The sequence below is a fragment of the Trachypithecus francoisi genome, unplaced genomic scaffold (assembly GCF_009764315.1).
Source record: "Trachypithecus francoisi isolate TF-2019V2 unplaced genomic scaffold, Tfra_2.0 Lachesis_group4, whole genome shotgun sequence".
Lineage (NCBI taxonomy): Eukaryota > Metazoa > Chordata > Mammalia > Primates > Cercopithecidae > Trachypithecus > Trachypithecus francoisi.
In genome coordinates, this window is record NW_022681469.1 from 8,250,861 (window position 1) to 8,273,264 (window position 22,404).

Here is a 22,404-nt window from a genome sequence, read left to right on the forward strand (position 1 = left end):
GGCGGGCGCAGCGCGCCCCCTGTCGGCCCCGCCTCGCCTCCCTCAGCCCCGCGCTCTCGCTGGAGGGGGCGGCGGCCGTGCTGTCCCGCCCGTCGCGCCGGGGCTTGCTCTGGGGACCGCCACAACGTCCGCTCCACAGGCGGGGGAGGGGTGTCGGAGCTGGGAGGCACGCCGGGGAATGACTCGCGGCCCGACGGAGGGCCGCGGCCTGGAGCAGAGGGGCGCTGTGGTCCGGCGCCGCTGCCTGTCCCTGCTGGTGCGCCCTCTCCGCCTGCCGCCCGGTGTCCCATTCACGCTTGGCCCTGCCGCCCCGTCGGAGCTTGGGCCACCTCTCGCTTGCCCTCCGAGCTGGGCCGAGCTCGGGCCGGGTGGGCTGAGTTGGGGGTGGACTGGGTGGAGGGAAGGGGACCGGCCCAGCAGCTGCCGCCGCCTTCTCGTCGGCCGCAAACTTTCACAAAGCGGCGTGTCCGGCCTCATCAATCTCCATTAATAATAGTTGGTTGGGCCGCGGGGGGCGGGTGGGGGTCCCGGGCCGGCCGGCCAGCCAGGCCGCTGGGAACGGGTTCTGCGCAGGGAGCGGGAGCCGGGCGCGGCGGCGGCGGGCGGAGGGAGGAAGTGAAGCGTAATTTGAGGAAGATGGATGAGTCCGGAGGGCGACACCCCCAGCCCGCCCGCTCGCCCGCCCCCTCCCTCCTTATGAGAGAGAGGGAGCGCGGCGCCGGAGCCACACTGCGCCGAGCCCGCGCCCCGCCGCCACCTCGGCCCAGGAGCCAGGGAGCGAGCCCTGCGTGTCCGCGCGGGGCGCCCGAGCCGCGGGGCGCAAGGAGGCGCCCGGAGGGGAGCGCCCCGGGGCGGCCGCAGCTCCGAGCAAGATGCAGCGGGCCGGAGGCGGTGGCGCCCCCGGGGGCAACGGCGGGGGCGGGGGCGGCGGCGGGGGCCCGGGCACTGCTTTCTCCATCGACTCCCTGATCGGGCCGCCGCCGCCGCGCTCCGGCCACTTGCTGTACACCGGCTACCCCATGTTCATGCCCTATCGGCCGCTCGTCCTACCGCAGGCGCTGGCCCCCGCGCCGCTGCCCGCTGGTCTCCCGCCCCTCGCCCCGCTAGCCTCCTTCGCCGGCCGCCTTACCAACACCTTCTGCGCGGGGCTGGGTCAGGCTGTGCCCTCGATGGTGGCGCTGACCACCGCGCTGCCCAGCTTCGCGGAGCCGCCCGACGCTTTCTACGGACCCCCGGAGCTCGCTGCCGCCGCTGCTGCCGCCGCCACTGCCGCCCGAAACAACCCCGAACCAGGCGGCCGACGCCCAGAGGGTGGACTGGAAGCCGATGAGCTGCTGCCGGCCCGGGAGAAAGTGGCAGAGCCCCCACCACCTCCGCCTCCGCACTTCTCAGAGACTTTTCCAAGTCTGCCCGGTAAGTGCTAGGGCCGACCAGGGCGGGCGGGAGGCCGGTTCACCTGGAAATTCCAGACAGGAACCTGCTCGGAACCTCGGCACCTGCCTGGAACCTGGAAGTCCCATACCTTTAGATCGCGCGCAGGTTCTGACTCCAATTCAGTTCCAAATACAGCCTCTTTAGATCCCAGAATCCCCGCCCTGCTCTGTCCTCACAGCCCTGAAGGCTAACCAAAGACTTTCCAGTGCTCCCTTCACATTAGTGCCTTTCCCTCAGCATCCTAGCCATCAAGCCTTGGCCCTGGCTCCTTTTCAGAATTCCTTCATTTTTTTTTTTTTTTTTTTCTCCCCTGCCAGGGGTAGACAAGCTACAAGGATGGGATTTCCGGGGGCACCAAGATGGGGGTATGTTGGAGCAGCTGTCAGTTCAGCAATGGAGGGCACGTTCTGGCTTCTAAGGAGATCATACTGACCCTAAAGGCTCAAAGGATAGGAATAGGCTCTGTGGATGCAGGGGCAAAATGTGTGTCGGGGGGGAGCGGGGGGAGGGGGCCGGGGGTCTTAAAGCCGTGACTTCTGAATTGGCAGATTCAGAGCTAAGCCTTGAAGAACTGAGTGGAGGACCAAAGAGAACATTAGCTACGGGAGGCCTAGCACACGCTGGACAAGTGCTGACTAGGAGACCAAGAGAGAGGCTAAAGGCTGGGCTGAGTTGGGTGTGGCCCAAAGATCTAGGGTGCAGAACCCAGCTAAGATTCAGCTGACAGATAATTCAAGGGTCCTGGACCCTCCATGAATGGTGCCCTCTCCATAGAGGCAGAGTGTATTAAACTGAACCTTGTTTAGAGTCAATTCAATTAGAGCCCTCCTGACCTCTCTATTGGTCCTTAATTCCTAGAAGCCAGATAAGCTTTCTTCTGGCTAGATAGATTCAGGTGTTCTGAGTTCAAAAGCTTATACAATTTACTGGGCCCTATTTAAGAAAAATAGGGACCACTTGCAAGTGTGGGGACTCTGATGCTTCAACATCTTTAGCATCAGAATGGAACCGTTTCTGCTCAACCGTTCACTGCATCCAGCTTAGAGGTGGAAATGACCCCAGTAGGTCTGGGAGCTGACTTGAACAGAGACAAGAAGGGAATACAAGAGTCCTTTTGTCCTTTGCCAGCAGAGGTAATTCTTGATTATCAGTTTTTGGGCCCTTTCTGACATTGTCCAAAGGGTTAATCACTCTTTCAGACCCCAAGGGCTACCATAGGGCCTGTCTTCCTATTCTTTTCTCCTTTTGCCCTGTCATTTTGCTTTTGGGGATTCAGCTGTTGTTTTCTTTTTTGTACCTGGTTGGATCAGGAAGACCCAGTAACTGAAGTCAGAATAGCATCCTCTAAGGGGAATCACAAGGAAAAGATAGAGCAGCAGCTGGAAGGTGGAAAAAATGTCCACAAGATAAAAGAGCCCAGGGTGGGAGGCTGGAAGCCAGCATAATGATCTTAAGAAAAGAAAAGGGGCCGGGCGCGGTGGCTCAAGCCTGTAATCCCAGCACTTTGGGAGGCCGAGACGGGCGGATCACGAGGTCAGGAGATTGAGACCATCCTGGCTAACACAGTGAAACCCCGTCTCTACTAAAAATACAAAAAACTAGCTGGGCGAGGTGGCGGGCGCCTGTAGTCCCAGCTACTGGGGAGGCTGAGGCAGGAGAATGGCATAAACCCGGGAGGCAGAGCTTGCAGTGAGCTGAGATCCGGCCACTGCACTCCAGCCTGGGCGACAGAGCGAGACTCCATCTCAAAAAAAAAAAAAAAAAAGGATTAGTATGATTGTCAGAATAGGATGGTCCTAAGGCAGAAAAGAGAGCAAGGCAGGCCATCAAAGAGATGGCTTTGGAGGAGATAGGACCTGAACGTGTGACCAGACACATATAGAAAGAGATGAGCTGAAGAGAGAGGATGGAGAGGGGATCCCTTGGTAGTGGGGACATAGGGGAATATGCCCAAACTGTGGGACAACAAGCAATTTGTCTCACCCTTTCAGGTCTGCTCAGTTCTTATTTTGACCTATATGTATAATGGCGGCTTTTTTCTGGATCATATAGTATATTGGCTATAAAAACAGACATTGAGAAAGAGAGGCATAAGCAGAGAAAAACAGAAGAGAAATATTGATGAAACAAGAATAGAGGAAAGGACTAGGGGATGAGTTGTGTACCGGGAATATACAAAGAGAACATGAAGAAGGAGGGGGTTCTCTGCTGGAAAAGGGACTATGGACTGGGCCAAATGAAAGGTGACCTGTATTACTGGACCACAAGTGTGAGTAAGTGTGTGTGTGTAAGAGTTCTGTCATGAGAGGGTTTGGGGGGAACTAAATAAAAATACTAGGGGGATAAGGAAAAGTTTCAACACGAAGTAATTTTCTTTAAAGGGTTTTTAATACTGAGAGTAGTGGGAAACTGGAACTTATATAAAATGATGACAGAGCTTCAACATCTGAGGAAAATGTTGAAAGAAAAAAAAAGGAAATTTGTGTTGTTTGTGGAGTAAAGGCAAGGAATCTTTTTGCCAAGAATGATGGAAAGGAGAACTTAAACAGAGGAAGGATTCTGAAAAAGTGCTGGAATAAAGGTAATCACTCATCCTGGAAGGAGATAAAGGGTTTAAAGTGGAGAGGCTGGGACACAGTAGTAAGGAGGAGAGACTTCAGAGGAAACATTCAAAGAGCATGAGGAATGAGAGTTCCTATCTGTGACTGCTGCTTCTGTCACTCTCAGTAAACATGCTTCCAACTCTTCCTGGCCAAGTCATTCATATCCACCTTCCCAATCTTGAGTTTTTCCTGAAATCACTGAGAAAAGAACATGCAATTCCACAAATGAGAGACATAAAATCAATTTGGGGACTGATGACACATGACCTAGGCTAAAAATGGTTGGAAAACAAATACTCTGTTTTGGGAATTGTATTAAAGTATTTGGAGTGAAATGACAGAGCTCTCTGCTGTGAATAATGGGATTGAAACCTCAACATTAGAAGAGTTTGGAGAAATAATGCAATCTTTAGAAAGAGGAGAAATTGTTTTCCTTGTGTGAATGAGTGACAATGGTCTGAAATGATTATTTTACATTTCTTTAGTGTTTTATAACTACTGGCCCGTTTAAATAAAATCATAGTATAGATAGGCCAGTTTGGAGAATGATTAGTGATTTTCTTTGGGAATTAAAGGGAGTATTTTTTTAAATTTGTTGAGAGTTAAGACAGGTACCATTCTCTACTAGATTTAAGGAAGGATAAAAGGAACTTTGTTATGATTTGATTGCAGGAGTAGAAGCTAAGCTATATTAGCAGATGAAAAGAAATACGATATGTAGAAGTAATTGGGTAGAAAGTTATTGAAAATGGTAGATTGAAAAGAATCCCAAGTTTGGAATGTGGGAAGCAGTGGGGAAAATTGAGAGAATGTCTTTAGTAAGAGCAATAAAGAGAAGAGAATTCTGAACTGTTAGGAAAGATTAAAGTATGACTCAATAGAAGAGCCCAAAGTAGTGCTGGCCATATGCAAGCCATATATGGCATTAAAAAGTTTTTATTAGCCACATTAAAAAGATAAAAATAGGTAAAATTAATTTTAATTATTTAACTCAAGATGTCCAAAATATTATTTCAACGTTAATCAATATTAACATTGTTAATGAGATAATTTTATATCCTCTTTTCATATTAAGCCTCCAAAATTCAGTGTTATTTTACACTTCCAGCACATCTCCATTTGGACTACCCATGTTTCAGTTGGTCAGTAGCCACAGGTGAACAGTGGTGACCATATTCAACATGACAGATCGAGAGTTTTAAGAACAGAGTTATGTGAAAGTGATGGAAGAAAAGGAGCTTTGAATTGGATAGTGGGTCCTCAGTGTTTTAGGAATAATGGAGAGAAGAGAGCAGGAAGCTCTAAATGACAGGAGAGAACAGAATTCTGTCTTAGGTGGGATGGGCAGAGATGATCTCGTGTATCTGAAGGTTGTGTGAGCTCTGCCTGAGAGTAATCAAAGCTAACTTGCTGTGTGCAAGATGTGGTGCAGATATGCATCACAGCAACAATGGGTGAAAAGGATGCTATGTGCTGGGGAAATGATGAAAAGCGCCATGAATGTGGAGAAATGCAGAAAGCCAGGCGCAGTGGCTCACGCCTGTTATCCCAGCACTTTGGGAGGCCAAGACGAGCGGATCACCTGAGGATGGGAGTTTGAGACCAGCCTGACCAACATGGAGAAACCCCGTCTCTACTAAAAATACAAAATTAGCCAGGCATGGTGGCGCATGCCTGTGGTCCCAGCTACTCAGGAGGCTGAGGCAGGAGAATTGCTTGAACCCAGGAGGCGGATGTTGCAGTGAGCTGAAATTGCACCATTGCACTCCAGCCCAGAAGGCAACAGAGCAAAACTCCGTCTCAAAAAAAAAAAGGCAGAAGAAAACTTTGAGTTGGCGGTGTCTAGAGCTATTATTCACTCAGGGGAAAAAAATGATTGGATTGCCTGAATGCAAAAGCTTAGGAAGTAAGGAATGGTAGCTACTCCATATATATTTGTTAGATGGATGATAAAAATGTAGTGAGAGATTGACATGAAAATTAATACCAGTACTGGGCATGGTGAAGAAAACATTTGTAGTTTAAGGTTATATAGAAGATATGGGAATATGATGGGACAAACTTGAGACAGGTTGATGTAGTAAACATTTTTTTTAAACTAAGCATAAAAAGGTTTGCTAATTTCTTTTTTTTTTTTTTTTTTTTTTGAGACGGAGTCTCGCTCTGTCGCCCAGGCTAGAGTGCTGTGGCCGGATCTCAGCTCACTGCAAGCTCCGCCTCCTGGGTTCACGCCATTCTCCTGCCTCAGCCTCCCGAGTAGCTGGGACTACAGGCGCCCGCCACCTCGCCCGGCTAATTTTTTTTTTTATTTTTTTTATTTTTTAGTAGAGACGGGGTTTCACCGTGTTAGCCAGGATGGTCTCGATCTCCTGACCTCGTGATCCGCCCGTCTCGGCCTCCCAAAGTGCTGGGATTACAGGCTTGAGCCACCGCGCCCGGCCAGGTTTGCTAATTTCTGAATAGAGATTGGCAATAATAATTGAAATCATACAAGGAGACCAGGGAGACTTCGTAGGAGCCTAGTATTCAAGTGCTGATTACTGTAAGCTGAGCACCTGATGGTAGCTAGGGAACATTTGGATGACCATCAATTAATTTCTGAATAGGTATCCACTGTGATTGTCAAGATATGGTATTTACTTATGAGAGGAAAACACAAAATGATAGTATGAAGTGGAATTAGAGAATTATGTTGTTGGAAACAAGAGGGAGGTTTTTGGGGGAAGTGATGGAGATCCAGAGTATGTTTTCCTAGAACTTTTGAGCATACAGTGAGAGTGATTGCTACATTGACATTTATAGAAAGGCAAATACTGCATTAACTTAATGTGATTGATGGAACATTTGTTTAGGAGTTGTGACACATGGGTTCAATTCTCACCTTTGTCACTCATTAGTTGTATAATTATGACAAGTCACTTAGTTCAATTCAGGGAACATTTATGGTGTGTCTATTACAGACTTGGTATATTTGAGACATAGTGGGAGATTCAAAGTCATGTGACTTCTCTAGGCTTTGGTTTCCTCAGCTGGGCCAAAAGTTTTGGTTCAGATGATTTTTAATGTTCCTTTCAATTCTCTAGGCCTCAAGTGTTTAAAGTAGAGCTCTCAGGCCGGGCGCGGTGGCTCAAGCCTGTAATCCCAGCACTTTGGGAGGCCGAGGCGGGTGGATCACGAGGTCAGGAGATCAAGACTATCCTGGCTAACATGGTGAAACCCCGTCTCTACTAAAAATACAAAAAACTAGCTGGGCATGGTGGTGGGCGCCTGTAGTCCCAGCTACTCAGAGGCTGAGGCGGGAGAATGGCGTGAACCCAGGAGGCGGAGCTTGCAGTGAGCCGAGATCGCGCCACTGCACTCCAGCCTGGGCGACACAGCGAGACTCCGTCTCAAAAAAAATAAAAAAATAAAAATAAATAAAAATAAAGTAGAGCTCTCAACCTGGACTCCACAGACCTTTCATCAGGGAATCTGTTGGCTATGGGTGGGAGAAAATTTATACCTTTGTTTTTTATCACTTCAGTTATGAATATAGGCCAAAAATCATAGTTGTTTCAGCAGTGCATGATGTTTTTGTCACTGAAAGAAATCACAGATAGTTTGATATAAATTTACAGTCTTTGGAGGAAGCTTGTTTAATGAATAAAGAAACATGATTATATCACAAATTCTGTTTTAAACTATATTTTAATATACTTGGCTTCAAATGTAATACTGTGTATTTTATGTTGTACATCTAAAAGCATTCTTCTAGAAAGTGCTCATAGGCTTTACCAGACTGACAAAGGACTTAAGGGCACAAAAGGGTGAAGAACCCCCTGGATCAGAGATAGACCTCAGGAGTGACAACAGGAAAATTTTATTAGGAGGATTAGAATCAGAGTCTGAGATGCCCTGTGCTATAGTGAAAGTAGCCCTTCAGGGGGTTGGCAGAGAGAAAAAGAGTCTCTAAGGTGGCACATGTAAATATGGAGATATATCTAACAGATGATTAGGAGGATTCTTATACTTGGAGTGGCGGGAATGAGTAGACTGTACTGGGAATAATGCACAGAGGCAATATTTGGCATAATGTGGGAAATATTTTAATTGGAAAGAAGGAAGAACATGCATTGTGAGCAAAGTGCTTTGCACTGAGAGAAATGTTACCATAGGAAGCAAGAATTCTGCCTGGGAAGTAATAGGAAAAGAAAAGTAATGGGAAAAGAAACTGATTTGGAATTAGGAAATAGAAAGGAGAGAAGTAATTGAGTAGATGTACAAAAAGAGAGAGATTTAAACAGGAATGATGAGAAGGAAAGAATTTGGTGGGAAGAAGGAACATTTATTCAGAGGGAATGGGGAAATGCCCTGTGCTGGGGTAGGAAAGAAACTTTGTATCTGAATCAGTGAAAAGGACAGAGCTCTCTATGCAAGGTAGTGCTCATAGACAACAAAAGGCCTGGATTAGGAGTAGTAAAAAAGAAGCGGGAGATTTTTATTGGAAGTCTGATCTTGTTGGGAGAAAGTTATCAGCTTAGAGTAATGTGGATGAAATGTTGATGTGCTAGGACTAATTGAGAGAAAGGGTGATACGGAGAAGAGATGCTTGCATTTGGTGCTCTAGAGGAGTGGCCCACTCAAGTTGAATTAAGGTGTAGTAGAAAAAGACAGGTGCCACAAGCAGTGTCTTCACTGGCCATTATAGAAGGGAAAGCAATGATCCTTATGTGATGAAAAGAATCTGTATTAGAAGTAGAGGGCCTATAGGAACTCAGATGAGGGTTATAAGCAAAAGGCACTATTCAAAATATGAGGACTGGGAAGAAGAGGAAAATACTTCTGACTGGGGGTAGTGGGAGGCAGATGTCTTGACTGAATTATGGAGAAGGTGGTATTATAATAGAAGTAATGGAGAAAACAGATCTCTGTAGTGGGGACAGTGGGAAGAGAAGTAATGCAGAAGTGTCTGCATTGAGGGAAGGAGATGTAATTACCCTGAGTGTGAAGGTAAGAAGTGCTTTGCGCTGCAATGAATAACTATTCTATGAATTATGTGTGGACACTACAAGTACATAAACTGATTAGCCTAAGCAAAGGAAGTGTCTTAGCTTCCTCATCAGTAAAATTAGGGGTTTGAATTAGGTGATCTCTAAGATTCCTTTCAGCTCTACAATTCTGTTTTTATCTATAAGGATATCTTTATTAATGAATTGTTTCTTTTAAAAAAGAAAGGCATCCTGAGCAAAGGGCCTGGGGAAACTCTATACTTTTTGGTGGTGTGTTGTAGTCATGGAGGAGGAAGAGGTAGCAAGGTAAGATACATGCATCTTGAGGTGAGATCAGGGCTGGTCTTTAGGTGGAAAAGGCTTGTCTTCTGGGATTGGGGAGGGCATACCTGAGCTATGACTGTGTATAGCTGTCACATTAAATGAGAGAGAGAAACATTTGATAAAGATGGTAGATTTTGTATAGGCCAAATAGATTGGGGATCAGTTGGGACCAACTTTAACTGGTGAGGAAGGAAGCAGTGGAAAAGAAGAGAAGCTGTGTTGTAAAATTGGTTCCTGGCCTTCTATGTTGTTTCTGTATCTGGAACAATATTTATGATAGGCTGACATTAGAATTCAGGCTCGTCCATTGTGGTGGCTCATACCTGTAATCTCAGCTCTTTTGGAGGCCGAGGTGGATCACTTGAGTCCAAGAATTTGAGATCAGCCTGGGTAACCTAGTGAGACCTTGTCTCTACCAAAAGAAATTTGCCAGGCATGATGGTATGTATCTCTAGTCCCAGCTACTCAGAAGGCTGAGGTAGGAGGATTGCTGGAACCTGAGAGGTTGAGGCTTGAGGCTGCAGTGAGATGTGATTGCACCACCTCACTCCAGCCTGCACAACAGACAGAGCAAGACTTTGTCTCAAAAAACAAAAATTCAGTCTCTGCCTGGGTGCAGTGGCTCATGGCTGTAATCCCAGCACTTTGGGAGGCTGAGGTGGGCCAATCACTTGAGTCTAGGAGTTCGAGACCAGCCTGGGCAACATGGCAAAATCCCGTCTCTACAAAAAATTAGCTAGCAGTGGTGATGCACACCTGTGGTCCCAGCCACACAGGAGACTGAGGTAAGAGGATCCCTTGAGCCTGGGAGGTGGAGGCTGCACTGAGCCGAGATCATGCCACTACACTCCAGCCTTGGGTAACAGAGTGAGACCATCTCAAAAAAAAAAAAAAAAAAAAAAAAACAGACTCTTTTTTTTTACATTAAATGTTAACAAAGAGATGAAGTGTAGTGCAAAGAAGCACGGGCTTTGGTCAGGAAAGCTGGGTACAAATGTTGGTGGCGCGCTTTCTTTGTGATCTATAGGAAGTACTCACCTCTACAGTCTGTTTCCTCACCAGGGAAATAAGGACAGTAATATTTACCTCACAGGGTTAGGGATTAAATGCACAGATATTTGTGCAGCATCATGAAAGTAATAGGTGCTCAAGAAATGATCCTTATTGTCCTTGCCTTGGAAATACGTGGGGAGCTTTCCTGGGAATTAAGTTGGGAAAGATCCTTTTACTAGGAATGGTGTAGGATAGGTGACACTCTATGTACTGAAAAGGACAAATATTTCTGGAAGTGATGATAGAGTAGTTCTGTGTTCTGAGAACTGATTATTCAGGGACTGCCAGGAAAGAACATTGTACTGAAGCTAATAGAGGTAGATTTCACATGTCTTTGGCTCTTTCTCCCTCTTTTCGGTTTCCCTGTCTCACATTTTGGTGTACTCTGTAAATCCCAAGGCTGCTGAAAACCCCTTTACTGTGCCTCAGTGGGGCCTGTTCTCCCTTTCTCCATTAAAAGAAAAAAAACTCTTCTTTTTGCTTTACCAAAAAATGTCTATTCTCTCATATGTTTCATCCCAATTTGATGTTAAAATCAAAGCCACTGGATTAAACTAATTCACACTCGCGTGGATTGAGATTTTTAAAAGTCCAAATGAATTTCAAACTGGTGGAATCTTACGTGGTATTACTATGAATAATTTTAGGTAATATGGAAACATTAGCGTGGATGGGAGAGTTGTGGGAGTGGGGTGGAGAGGCTTACTTTCCCTGGAGTCGTGTGACCATTGTCTCTTCTGGTTACAGCATTGTATTTAGTCAGAACTCTTCAGGTTGGTAGTGATAGTGGCTCAGCTCTCAGCTAAAATGGGGATTTATCGCTTTCTGTAACTACAAAATACCTGAGTGGATTCAGAAATGCAAGTAGTGTTGTGAGGTCTTTCTTTTTCGCTCCCAACCTGGCTCCTCTCTCTGTCTTCAACTCATTCTCTCCTTAAGACAGCTTCCTTCATTTAGCTAGAGGTAAGAGAAGGCACAAGCACATGCAGTTCTAAATGTTTATAATCCCATGTTAGGACCTGAGTGGATTCTAGTGTATATAAAACCCTGGGATGACTGATTCACTAGCTTGAGTCATGGCCCCAGGGAAATAGCATGTTGCAATTGGTCAGAACCAAGTCACATGCCCACCTTTAGTCAGGAAAGTAGAGAAATGCTGTTAACAGTCCCACCAAGTAGTGGGTAGTGCAGCGGGGAAGCAGTACCTGAAGGAAGTAGGTACTGCTACTGAGCAAAAGGGGGAAGGTGTGCTGGGGAGACAAAAACAACCCAAGACGGATGTCTGCCTCAACCAGAAAGAAGGAAAAGAATGGGCCTTCAACTCTCTTTCAGTATTAGGTAGAAATACTGAAAGGAAATCCTTTGTTTCCCACTGGCTAGCTAAATAGTGATAAAGAGATCCTGGCAGTGAAGCTCTGAAGAGAGTTCTGTAACGAGAAAGGCAGAGAGAGATGAAGATACTAGAAAAATTTCCATCCCTCGATGAGGCTTTCTCTTTGCTCTGATACATATACAAGAAAGAGCTCTACAAGGAATGAGAGAGAAAGCTGTAAACTAGAAGCTAGAGAACATTGGGTGTTTTTGTTTGTTTGTTTATTTGTTTGTTTTTGAGATAGTCTCACTCTGTTGCCCAGGCTGGAGTGCAGTAGCACCATCTTGGCTCACCACAAGCCTCCCGAGTAGCTGGGACTACAGGCATGTGCCACCATGCCCAGCTAATTTTTGTATTTTTAGTAGAGACAGGGTTTTACTGTGTTGGCCAGGCTGGTCTTAAATTCCTGACCTCATGATCCGCCCGCCTCAGCCTCCCAAAGTGCTGGGATTACAGGCGTTGGTATTAAAACAGAACTTTCTTTACTTTGGCCGTATTATTTTCAAAGTTAGAAAGTACACTTTTTTTTTTTTGAGACAGTCTTGCTCTGTCATCCAGGCTAGAGTGCAGTGGTGTGATTTCGGCTCACTGCAACCTCTGCCTCCTGGGTTCAAGCAATTCTCCTGCCTCAGCCTCCTGAGTAGCTGGGATTATAGGCGCGCCCTGCCCTGCCTGGCTAATTTTTGTAGTTTTAGTAGAAACAGCATTTTACCATGTTGGCAAGTCTGGTCTCGAACTCCTGACCTCAAGTGATCCACCTGCCTCAGCCTCCCAAAGTGCTAGGATTATAGGCGTGAGCCACTGTGCCTAGCCAAAAATACACTTTTAAATAAAGGAAGCACTGACTAGTAAGATTACATCATACAAACCAATAAGGACAAAAGAATGGGAGAAAGATTTGGTGGGAATTTTGTCTCAGGAATGATAGGAAAAGTAGTTTCTTAAAGGACAGGTGAAGTTTGGTGAGTGAAGTCTCTCTGATGACAATTTTAAGAATCTTCTCTGAGAATGTTAAGGGAAGATATTAACAATTAGGCCAGGACTCTGTGTTAGTAAGTAAAAGGGATGAGATCTTTTTCTCTCTCTCTCTTTTTTTTTTTTTTTCTGAGACAGGGTCTCACTCTGTCGCCCAGGCTGGAGTGCAGTGATGTGATGTCAGCTTACCGCAGCCTCCGCTCCCAGGTTCAAGCGATTCTCCCACCTCAGCCTCCAGAGTAGCTGGCATTACAGGCACGAGCCAATGTGCCCAGCTAATTTTTTTGTATTTTTAGTAGAGACAGGGTTTCAGCATGTTGGCCAGGCAGGTCTCCAACTCCCGGCCTCAAGTGATCAGCCCATCTTGGCTTCCCAAAGTGCTGGGATTACAGGTGTGAGCCTCTGAGTCTGACCAAAAGGGGTGAGATCTAAACTTGGATTTGATAAGAAGGTTATTTATCTAATGAGACATCTGGGGAGAAGACTTTTACAAGCGGGAGAGGAGGAGAAAATATTTTACTGGAAAGAATGAAAACAGCATTAACTGCAACTTTAGGAGATTAAGATTCTAGACCTGACACTCTGTCCCTCTCTGTGTGATTTAGGAAAATCATTTAATCTGTCCAAAACTCCATTTCTTCACCAGAAAATAAGATTACAACCTCTCCTAGATCTGCTCTACTTCAGTCAGTTGCTCGAAGATAAGATAATAAATGTGAAAAGTTTTTTGAAAAGTTAAAGATCATACAAGGGTGCTCTTAGACATGGCAATGTTAGTATGCCCTGAAAGGAGGTCTAAGCTTAAAATGGTGGGAAATTGCCCTGAACTTGTCATGAAGCTGGGAGGGGTTCTGGATGACAGTGATGTAAAGAAAATTGTGTTGGAGTAAAGAATGCTAAAGACTCATAGGAAGAGTGGAGAGAGAGAGCGAGAGAAAATGAAAATGAATGTTTCCAATTATACCTAAAATTATAGGCAGGAGTAGGAACATAACGGAAGCATGAAATTCATGAGAATGAGTGAAAAATAAACTGAGAGTGAGCTGGTTGGTTTAAACAATGGAAGAAAGTACTGTTTTTGAAAAGAACAGAGAAATAATTCTGTATGGGGCATGATGAAATGAGGATTTGGAAGTGGGAGTGATGACAAATATGTCTCTTTTTTGAGGAATGACCTGTGTTTCTTCCCACCTTTTGACCTCACCCAAACTGGAACTGGATTCAGGGAGATGAGTAATTGGCCTCGGAAAATCAGAAAGAGATTCATTGTCCTAAGATGGGCAGGGCAAGAGAGAACCTTTCCTAAGAGTGGTTGGGGCAAGTGTTAGGATAGTTGTTTTTGAAGTAGAGAGAAGAGAAGTCAGAACTGAGGGGCTTCTCTTCTAAGAATACTAAAGATAATTGATTTCCTACAGCGATAACAGCAGGAGCTGCAGTAATAGGGTGAATGAGGGACAGCACAGGGGCTAGATGAGTTCCTGCAGCTGGGAGCCTAAAGTTATTCTCCACTCCCTCTGTGACTTTTCCTCTTCCTTGATGCCTCTAGCGCAGGCCTCCCTGCCTAGATGGAGTGAGTCTAAGGCATTGTGTTCTTTCTGCTGGAGAACACCTACCATGGATCTTTGGCCCTTGATTTCTTCCCTAGTCTGAACTGACCCATTACCGAGATGGGCCTTCTTTCTGACTCTGGAGCTGCTCCCCTTCCTCTTGGAAGGAATGCCCCATGCAAGCACGTCTCCTGGAGCATGAGTGCTGTTCTCTGGAATGAGATTAATGCCCTTGGCATGAACTCTACAAGTAATCAAGGTTCAAACCTTGTGATTTCTAGTTCTTAGGATAATAGCATCCACCAGGAGAATTCACATGAACTCTGTTTCCTAATGACCAGTCTGTCCCACCATCACTTCCCCTGGCCAGAGGCCAGACTTTTTCCACACACTAGACTCAACCATAGGGAACAAGCTGGAAACTGCATATACTGTTCTTATTACCAATAATACCATTCTCATACATAAAGGACAGAACCTTTCTGTCTGTTTGGCCTACCTACCTAGCACAACAAAATAATTTACAATTTTAAAATTTTCATTTTGCTGAAGTATTCTCATCAGAACCATTATTTCATTATTTTCCATAGGAAATTTTTTTCATGCAAACCAACAACTTGCAATTTTCCATGTAAAATTTTTTTTTTTTTTTTTTTTTTTGAGACAGAGTCTCACTCTGTTGCCCAGGCTGGAGTGCAGTGGCGCCATCTCGGCTCACTGCAAGCTCTGCCTCCCAGGTTCACGCCATTCTCCTGCCTCAGCCTCCGAGTAGCTGGGACTACAGGCGCCCGCCACCTCGCCCAGCTAATTTTTTTTGTATTTTAGTAGAGACGGGGTTTCACCGTGTTAGCCAGGATGGTCTCGATCTCCTGACCTCATGATCCGCCCGTCTCGGCCTCCCAAAGTGCTGGGATTACAGGTGTGAGCCACTGTGCCCAGCCAAAATTTTTAATTCTTATTTTATTGATTGTTTTTTGTTCATACCAACCAATTATACTGTCTGCAATTGGAAATTCACTTTGTGGTTTTTTTGTTTTTTTTTTTTTTGAGACAGAGACTCTGTCGCCCAGGCTGGAGTGCAGTGGTGCGATCTCTGCTCACTGCAGTCTCTGCCTCTCGGATTCAAGCGATACTCCTGCCTCAGCCTCATGAGTAGCTGGAATCACAGGCGCATGCCAACACACCCGGCTAATTTTTGTATTTTTAGTAGAGACAGGGTTTCACCATGTTGGCCAGGCTGGTGGTGAACTCCTGACCTCGGGTGATCCACCCACCTCAGGCTCCCAAAGTGCTGGGATTACAGGCATGAACCACCGTGCCCAGCCAGAAATTTACTTTTATGAACATTGTGTCCACCAAGTCCAGTTATTCTAAATCAAATTTTGCAAATAGAAATTTTATCAACGAGTTGCTTCTTGCCAGGCATGGTAGCTCACATCTGTAATCCCAGCACTTTGGGAAGCCGAGGTGGGAGGTTTGCTTGAGTCCAGGAGTTTGAGACCAGCCTGGGCAACATAGTAGGACCTCAGCTCTGCAAAAACATAAAAATAGAAAAATAAAAAAAATTAGCCAGCCATGGTGGTGTGCGCCTGTGACCCAGCTACTCAGGAGGCTGAGGCAGGAGGATCACTTGATACCAGGAGTTCAAGGCTGCGGTGAGCTATGATTGCTCTACTGCATTCCAGTCTGGGTAACAGAGCGAGAACCTGTCTCAGAAAAAAAAAAAAAAAAAAAAAAATTTGCTTCTTTCAATTTTTAGTTAATAGCAAATTTTTATGTTCAATTTTTATTTTTTATTATTAATATTCATTATAAATTGGATAAAAGGGAATACTTTTATTTCTTGGCTAATTCCTGAGAAAATAGTTAGCGTTTTGAAATTTCCACATTGTAAAGGATCACGTTACTGTGTTGCTCATTCTTTCTCTGCCTGTGTCTTTGGCTACTGCAATCTACAGTGCTTCTTCTCTTGGGGCAGCAGAGAGCAAATGGCAGGGCCAAAATGTTTTGCTTTGCTTCAAATGTGTCAGTATTCTGGGGGAAAAGGAAGATGAGGTGTTTCTGAAAAAGTACCTTTTGCTTTCTTTCCCCTAATTTTTCCCGTCTTGTCTCTCTCCCTTCTTTAGACTTTTCAGCCCTTTTATTTTATCTGACTCATCATTTTTTTTTTTTGTTATTTTTCTATCCCACTTCTTTCTTTCCCCAGTCTTCTTTCCACCTTCCTTGGCCTTTCCTTCTCTCTCCCACTCCTTGTCGGTCTTACTCATTGTCCCAGACTCTCCTCTGAGGCATGTGGCTGTATTTTCTCCTCTCGTTGCTTTCTTCTATTGTCCCACCCCATTTCGTTCCAAGAGTTGCTTATCAGAGTCTTCAATGTCATGATTATAAAGGCTCAGAGAGAAACTCTTGCCCCTGCCGTTCAGCATCCCACTGGGATCAAGTAACCAAGAGAGGTTGTGAACCTGTGCTCCTTGTATGGCTTTAAAAGCAGCACTGAGGGTGGCCGGCTCATGTGTGCTTGATTTTATGGATCTGTCTGAAGACAGAGGGATGGATGATATGATCTCAGGAGGGCCCTGCCAGATCGGGAACCTGGGAGTCTCATCTCAATCATCATCAATTTAGATTTATTGGACACCCCCTGGGTGCTTGGAGTTGTATTAACTGATTTCATCCTTCAAGCCTCGAAGTCTAGTTTCTGCCTTTTTAGCACTGTTTAACATATTGTAATATTGGGCTGAGTTTGTACAAGCCTTTGTTATTCTTTCTGTCATTATTTACTACACACTCTGTTTTTAAAAAATTAAAATAGAGGATTTACTAATGGGATTGTCATTAATTTCTTTAAGCATCCTGTAGATTTTTAAAATCCTATAGATTCCTACTGCATATGAATTCCTCTCCAGCTAATGTGAGATCTGAGGGCATTCTGAAAAGTGGGAAGGATAATATTCATAGGGAGATGTCTTATGCACTGGAGCTGGGTGGGGTGGGGTTGTGGTGAATATCATAGGACGGGCTTGGGAAAGGAAAGGACAGGGAGGGAAAGAAAGGAGATGGGGAGCACATGCACGAGCATTTGGAAATCATCTCTTTTGTTTAGTCAACAGATGCTTATTGAGTGTCTACTCTGAAGGTCATGTTCAAGACACTGAAGATATTGCAGTGAATGAGAAATATTCAGAATATCTACCTTCATAAAGCTATAGTCTATTAGGAAGAGACAGCCAGTAAAATAAATGAATAAAATTGGTAACATGGACCAAAGTAACAAATAAATCAGAGAAAGGAGATAGAGAGTATCAGAGAGTATGAATATTAAAAGGATGACCAGGGAAAGTGTCATTGATAAAGACCTGAAGGAGGTAGGGAATAAGCTAGTGCAAAGATCTAGGTGAACAGTAGTGTATTCCAGACAGAAAGAGGAATCATGGGCCAAGTGGAGTGTGGAGGACAGAAGCTGGGAAACCAGTTAGAAGATGACAGTGAACCAGGTCAGAGATAACTGTGGCATGGGCTAGTTGGAAGCAGGAGATAGGGAGAAAGGATTGGTCTCTGGGGTATTTCTTTTTTCTTTTTTTGAGACAGAGTCTCACTCTGTCCCCCAGGCTGGAGTGCAGAGGTGCATCTCAGCTCACTGCAAGCTCTGCCTCCCAGGTTCACACCATTCTTCTGCTTCAGCCTCCCAAATAACTGGGACTACAGGCGCCCGCCACCATGCCCAGCTAATTTTTTGTATTTTTAGTAGAGACGGGGTTTCACCATGTTAGCCAGGATAGTCTCAATCTTCTGACCTCATGATCTGCCTGCCTCGGCCTCCCAAAGTGCTGGGATTACAGTGTGAGCCACCGTGCCTGCCTGCTCTGGGGGTATTTTAAAGGCAACAGCACTAGCAGGGCTTGCAGGTGGACTGGATGTGGGTTGTGAGAGAGAGGAGTGAAAAGATGGCATCGAGGTTAGGTTTGAACACACGGAGGATGCAGTTGCCAGTAACTGAGATGGGGATGATGTGGATAAAGATGAGAAAGAGCTGCTTTGGGGGAATGATCTGATTGGAATTCAGTTTGGGGCATGTTAAGTTTGAGTTCTGTGGAAGTGGGAAATAGTGGGAGAAGAGCTCTTAATGAAATGAAGGAGGAAACCAAGGGTGTGAATCTTAGAGAAAACAACATGGATTTGGCTAGGGATGAGATAGAGGAGCAAGAACAGGCTGATGGGAGATATTATGAGGAGCAAATTAGCTACAGATAGGATACAGTACTTATCCAGATGGGACTTGACGCTGGGTGCCAGTGAAGCCTGAGCAAACTAGTAAAGAAGAACAAAAGCCATTGGCTGGTGAAAAGCAACGTACAGGAGTGGCATGGGAAGACTGGGTGAGCCCAAACTGGGGCATACCGCTTGGACTTTGAGAAGGTTAGAAGAAACAGGAAGCACTCCAGAAAGAAAAGGAGAGGGATGAAAATACCTTTGAGGTATGAAGTTGATTGGGATGTAGATAGGCGATGTGGAAAAAGATTGAGAGTTCTGGCCACTAAGGAAAATGTCAGCTGGGCACAGCAGCTCACACCTGTAATCCTAGCACTTTGGGAGGCCAGGGCTAGAGGACTGCGTGAGCCCAGAAGTTCAAGACCAGCCTGGGCAACATAGTGAGATCCTGTCTCTACAAAAAATAAATGGAATTAACCAGATATGGTGTGTGCCTGTGGTCCCAGCTACTTTGGAGGCTGAGGGTGGAGGATCACTTGAGCCTGGGAGGTCAAGGCTGCAGTGGGCCAAGATTGTGCACTATACTCCAGCCTTGCTGACAGAGTGAGAGTCTGTCTCAAAAGAAAGAAAGATAGGAAAAGAAAATGTCATTGTGGCTCTTGAGGAAAAAGACCAGGTGTAGACTGCACCTGCAAGGGGAAAGGGAACATGGTAGGGGTGGGGCGGGGTGTGCTGAAGGAGAACACCAGGACACTCTGACTGCCAGGAGATGTTCTATCTGTGAACACACATACCCTTGTTCCCTAATAAAGCATTTCCCCGGCCGGGCGCGGTGGCTCAAGCCTGTAATCCCAGCACTTTGGGAGGCCGAGACGGGCGGATCACGAGGTCAGGAGACCGAGGCTAACACGGTGAAACCCCGTCTCTACTAAAAAATACAAAAAATTAACCAGGCGAGGTGGCGGGCGCCTGTAGTCCCAGCTACTCGGGAGGCTGAGGCAGGAGAATGGCGTAAACCCGGGAGGCGGAGCTTGCAGTGAGCTGAGATCCGGCCACTGCACTCCAGCCTGGGCGACAGAGCGAGACTCCGTCTCAAAAAAATAAATAAATAAATAAAATAAAAATAAAAAAATAAAGCATTTCCCCGTGCCCTGAATTTACTTTACTTGGAGTTGTATTCTCAACCTGAGTCTGCCTATCTTAGGCATATCTGATATGTGGCCGATACGGCGAGATGCATTCCTACATATAGGTATGCAGGCCTCCTGCCTTTGCACAGTGGACACTTCTGGAAAGGAGCTGACTAGTCAGCTTGCAGATTATCCATTTTCTCTTGTTCTGCTGCCTATTGATTGTCTTTTGACTTGTTTCACTGCTTTTTGGTCCTTTGAGCAGAAAATGGAGTTTGTAAAACTCACTGAAAACATGTGTAATGCATATTTGCAGTTCTGATATAAACATCATTGGATACAAAGATTAAAACCAATGGTTGAATTAAGTTTTAGAATTGTGTGGATTAAAATATTTATATGCTTGTGATTACAAATAATCAGTATTCTACTGAATCAAATTTTTTTACCCTTTCCTTCTCTTCGTTTATCCCTGTTGTACTTTTCCCTCTTCCTCCTCCTCCCATATTCCTTCCAGTTCTTCCAGCTGACATCAAGCTTAGGGGCCTCAGGATTCTGAACCTGAGCAGAAAACAGCTGTTTGTGTTGTTCAGGCATCCTTGGCTGGGGAAAAGGGAAGGTGGGGAAGAGATGGTGTCATTTTAAGGTCAAGGGAAAGGATTGAAAGGGGATCAGGAAGCCTAAGTAAGTGGGAGAAAAAATCTGGCCACACTGAGGGTGCTGCATGGCTGGGAGCCATGGAAATGAAGTTTGGGGACTGCAGACTAGGGAAGAGGGAAAGGAGGAGACAGAACAGAAGCCATGAGACAGCTCTCATCAGCTGGACCAGATGAGGACTCCTAGGAGAACAGCAAAGGCTGAGCCTTCCTCTCCCCATCTGTCCTGTCAATGTCAGTTCTGCATTGCTTCACTCCTCCTCACAGTGGCTCCAGAAGGATCCCAAGCTGGGTCCCATACTGCTTCATTCTGGCCCCTGAGGCTGCGAGGCCTGGCTCTGGAGGGGTGGTATACGACTGCGATGCTGGGCCGTTGGTCTCTAGGTTCCGAGAAAGCTGGGGAGGTGGTGGGTGAGAATGAGATGGGGGTGGTGGGGAAGTTGAGGGGTCATTGTCCATACACTTACTGCTTCCCACACTTTTCCGTAGTGAAATCTGTGCTGGTTAATACCTTTCTTCCCATTTCTTTGTCTTCCCTAAACCTCTTCCCATTCCATATCCTGGACGTACCATCCTTCTGCCTCCTGTCTCTCCCCATCTTCTCCTCTCTATGGCTCTCTTTTTTCCTGCTCTTGTCTCCCAACACCCCATTTCTGGCCATGGTTCCATGTGCCTCCTCCAAACTCTTTTTTCCTTGCTTCTCCCTCCCCATCCATTGGCTTCTTGCTCCTCACAGCAGAGGGGAAGGTGTACAGCTCAGATGAGGAGAAGCTGGAGGCACCAGCAGGAGACCCAGCAGGCAGCGAACAGGAGGAAGAGGGCTCAGGCGGTGACAGCGAGGACGACGGTTTCCTGGACAGTTCTGCAGGGGGCCCAGGGGCTCTTCTGGGACCTAAACCGAAGCTAAAGGGAAGCCTGGGAACTGGAGCTGAGGAGGGGGCACCGGTGGCAGCAGGGGTCACAGCTCCTGGGGGGAAAAGCCGACGGCGCCGCACAGCATTTACCAGTGAGCAGCTTTTGGAATTGGAGAAGGAATTTCATTGCAAGAAATACCTGAGCTTGACAGAGCGCTCTCAGATCGCCCACGCCCTCAAGCTCAGTGAGGTGCAGGTCAAGATCTGGTTTCAGAATCGACGGGCCAAGTGGAAGCGCATCAAAGCTGGCAATGTGAGCAGCCGTTCTGGGGAGCCCGTAAGAAACCCCAAGATTGTTGTCCCCATACCTGTGCATGTCAACAGGTTTGCTGTGCGGAGCCAGCACCAACAAATGGAGCAGGGGGCCCGGCCCTGAATGGGCGCCCAAGAACTTAGGAAGGCAAGGGATCTATACCTGAGCCTGCTCTGAGACTGTCGGGGTTCTGTGGACCAGAGGGGCTGCAACTGTGATTCTGCCTTGAGAGGGACTAGTTGGCAATTAACCTAGCCCTCAGTGTGTTCCTTCCAGAACCTGAGATGTGAGCACTTGGCCCTGAGCCTGTTCCAGAAACCTTCAGGACTAGGGGCTTCAAGGTTAAAGGGGCTGGGGTTCTAATTGCTGAGGAGCTGTTGAGACTGAGGTGGGCTCCTGGGGAGGGGCTGGGTTCTGAGATGCCTAGGGCCTGAAGGTTCTGTGGCCAATGCCCTGGGACAGCTTCTGATGGGTGGAGGGATCAGGTGACACCTAGCCACGTAGATCGCAGCTCCTTATTTATTTGTGTCAATGTGTATATATGGAGCTATCTGTCTCTGTCCGTCTGTCTGCACCTGAGAGGGATTGGGAAAGTTGTTTCCTCAATCCTCAGCCAGAGTTCATCTGTCCTACTGCTTTGGGGTAGGCCCCATCTTGCCTCTCTTTACAAAGAAATGAAATGCAACCGTCACTGGCCTCTGTAGAAATTCTTCAGCACTCCCCCATCTCCCCCACCCCATGTTAACTACCTCTACCCCCGCGCTTTTCCACTAGGGCTGCCCACTGCTCGCTCTTGCCTCTGTACCTCGTGCTCCTAACATGCCATCTCTTCCTGCTTCCCATTAAACAGGCAAGCTTCTCCAGCTCTGTTTTCTCCTCCTTGGATGAGCTGGCAGACTTTGGGAGAGATTAACTTCCTGTTGTATTATGAAGGGAAATGAAGTTT

At 46.3% G+C, this 22,404-nt stretch overlaps 1 protein-coding gene across 1 annotated transcript; it reads left to right on the forward strand.

Moving 5' to 3' along the window:
• The first annotated feature begins 427 nt into the window (after nucleotides 1-427).
• On the forward strand, nucleotides 428-22,394 carry GBX1 (gastrulation brain homeobox 1). Its single transcript, XM_033193487.1, has 2 exons — nucleotides 428-1,413; nucleotides 21,028-22,394. The coding sequence occupies exons 1-2, from the start codon at nucleotides 873-875 to the stop codon at nucleotides 21,579-21,581; spliced, it is 1,095 nt and encodes a 364-aa protein (XP_033049378.1). The 5' UTR covers nucleotides 428-872; the 3' UTR covers nucleotides 21,582-22,394.
• The last annotated feature ends 10 nt before the right edge of the window (nucleotides 22,395-22,404 follow it).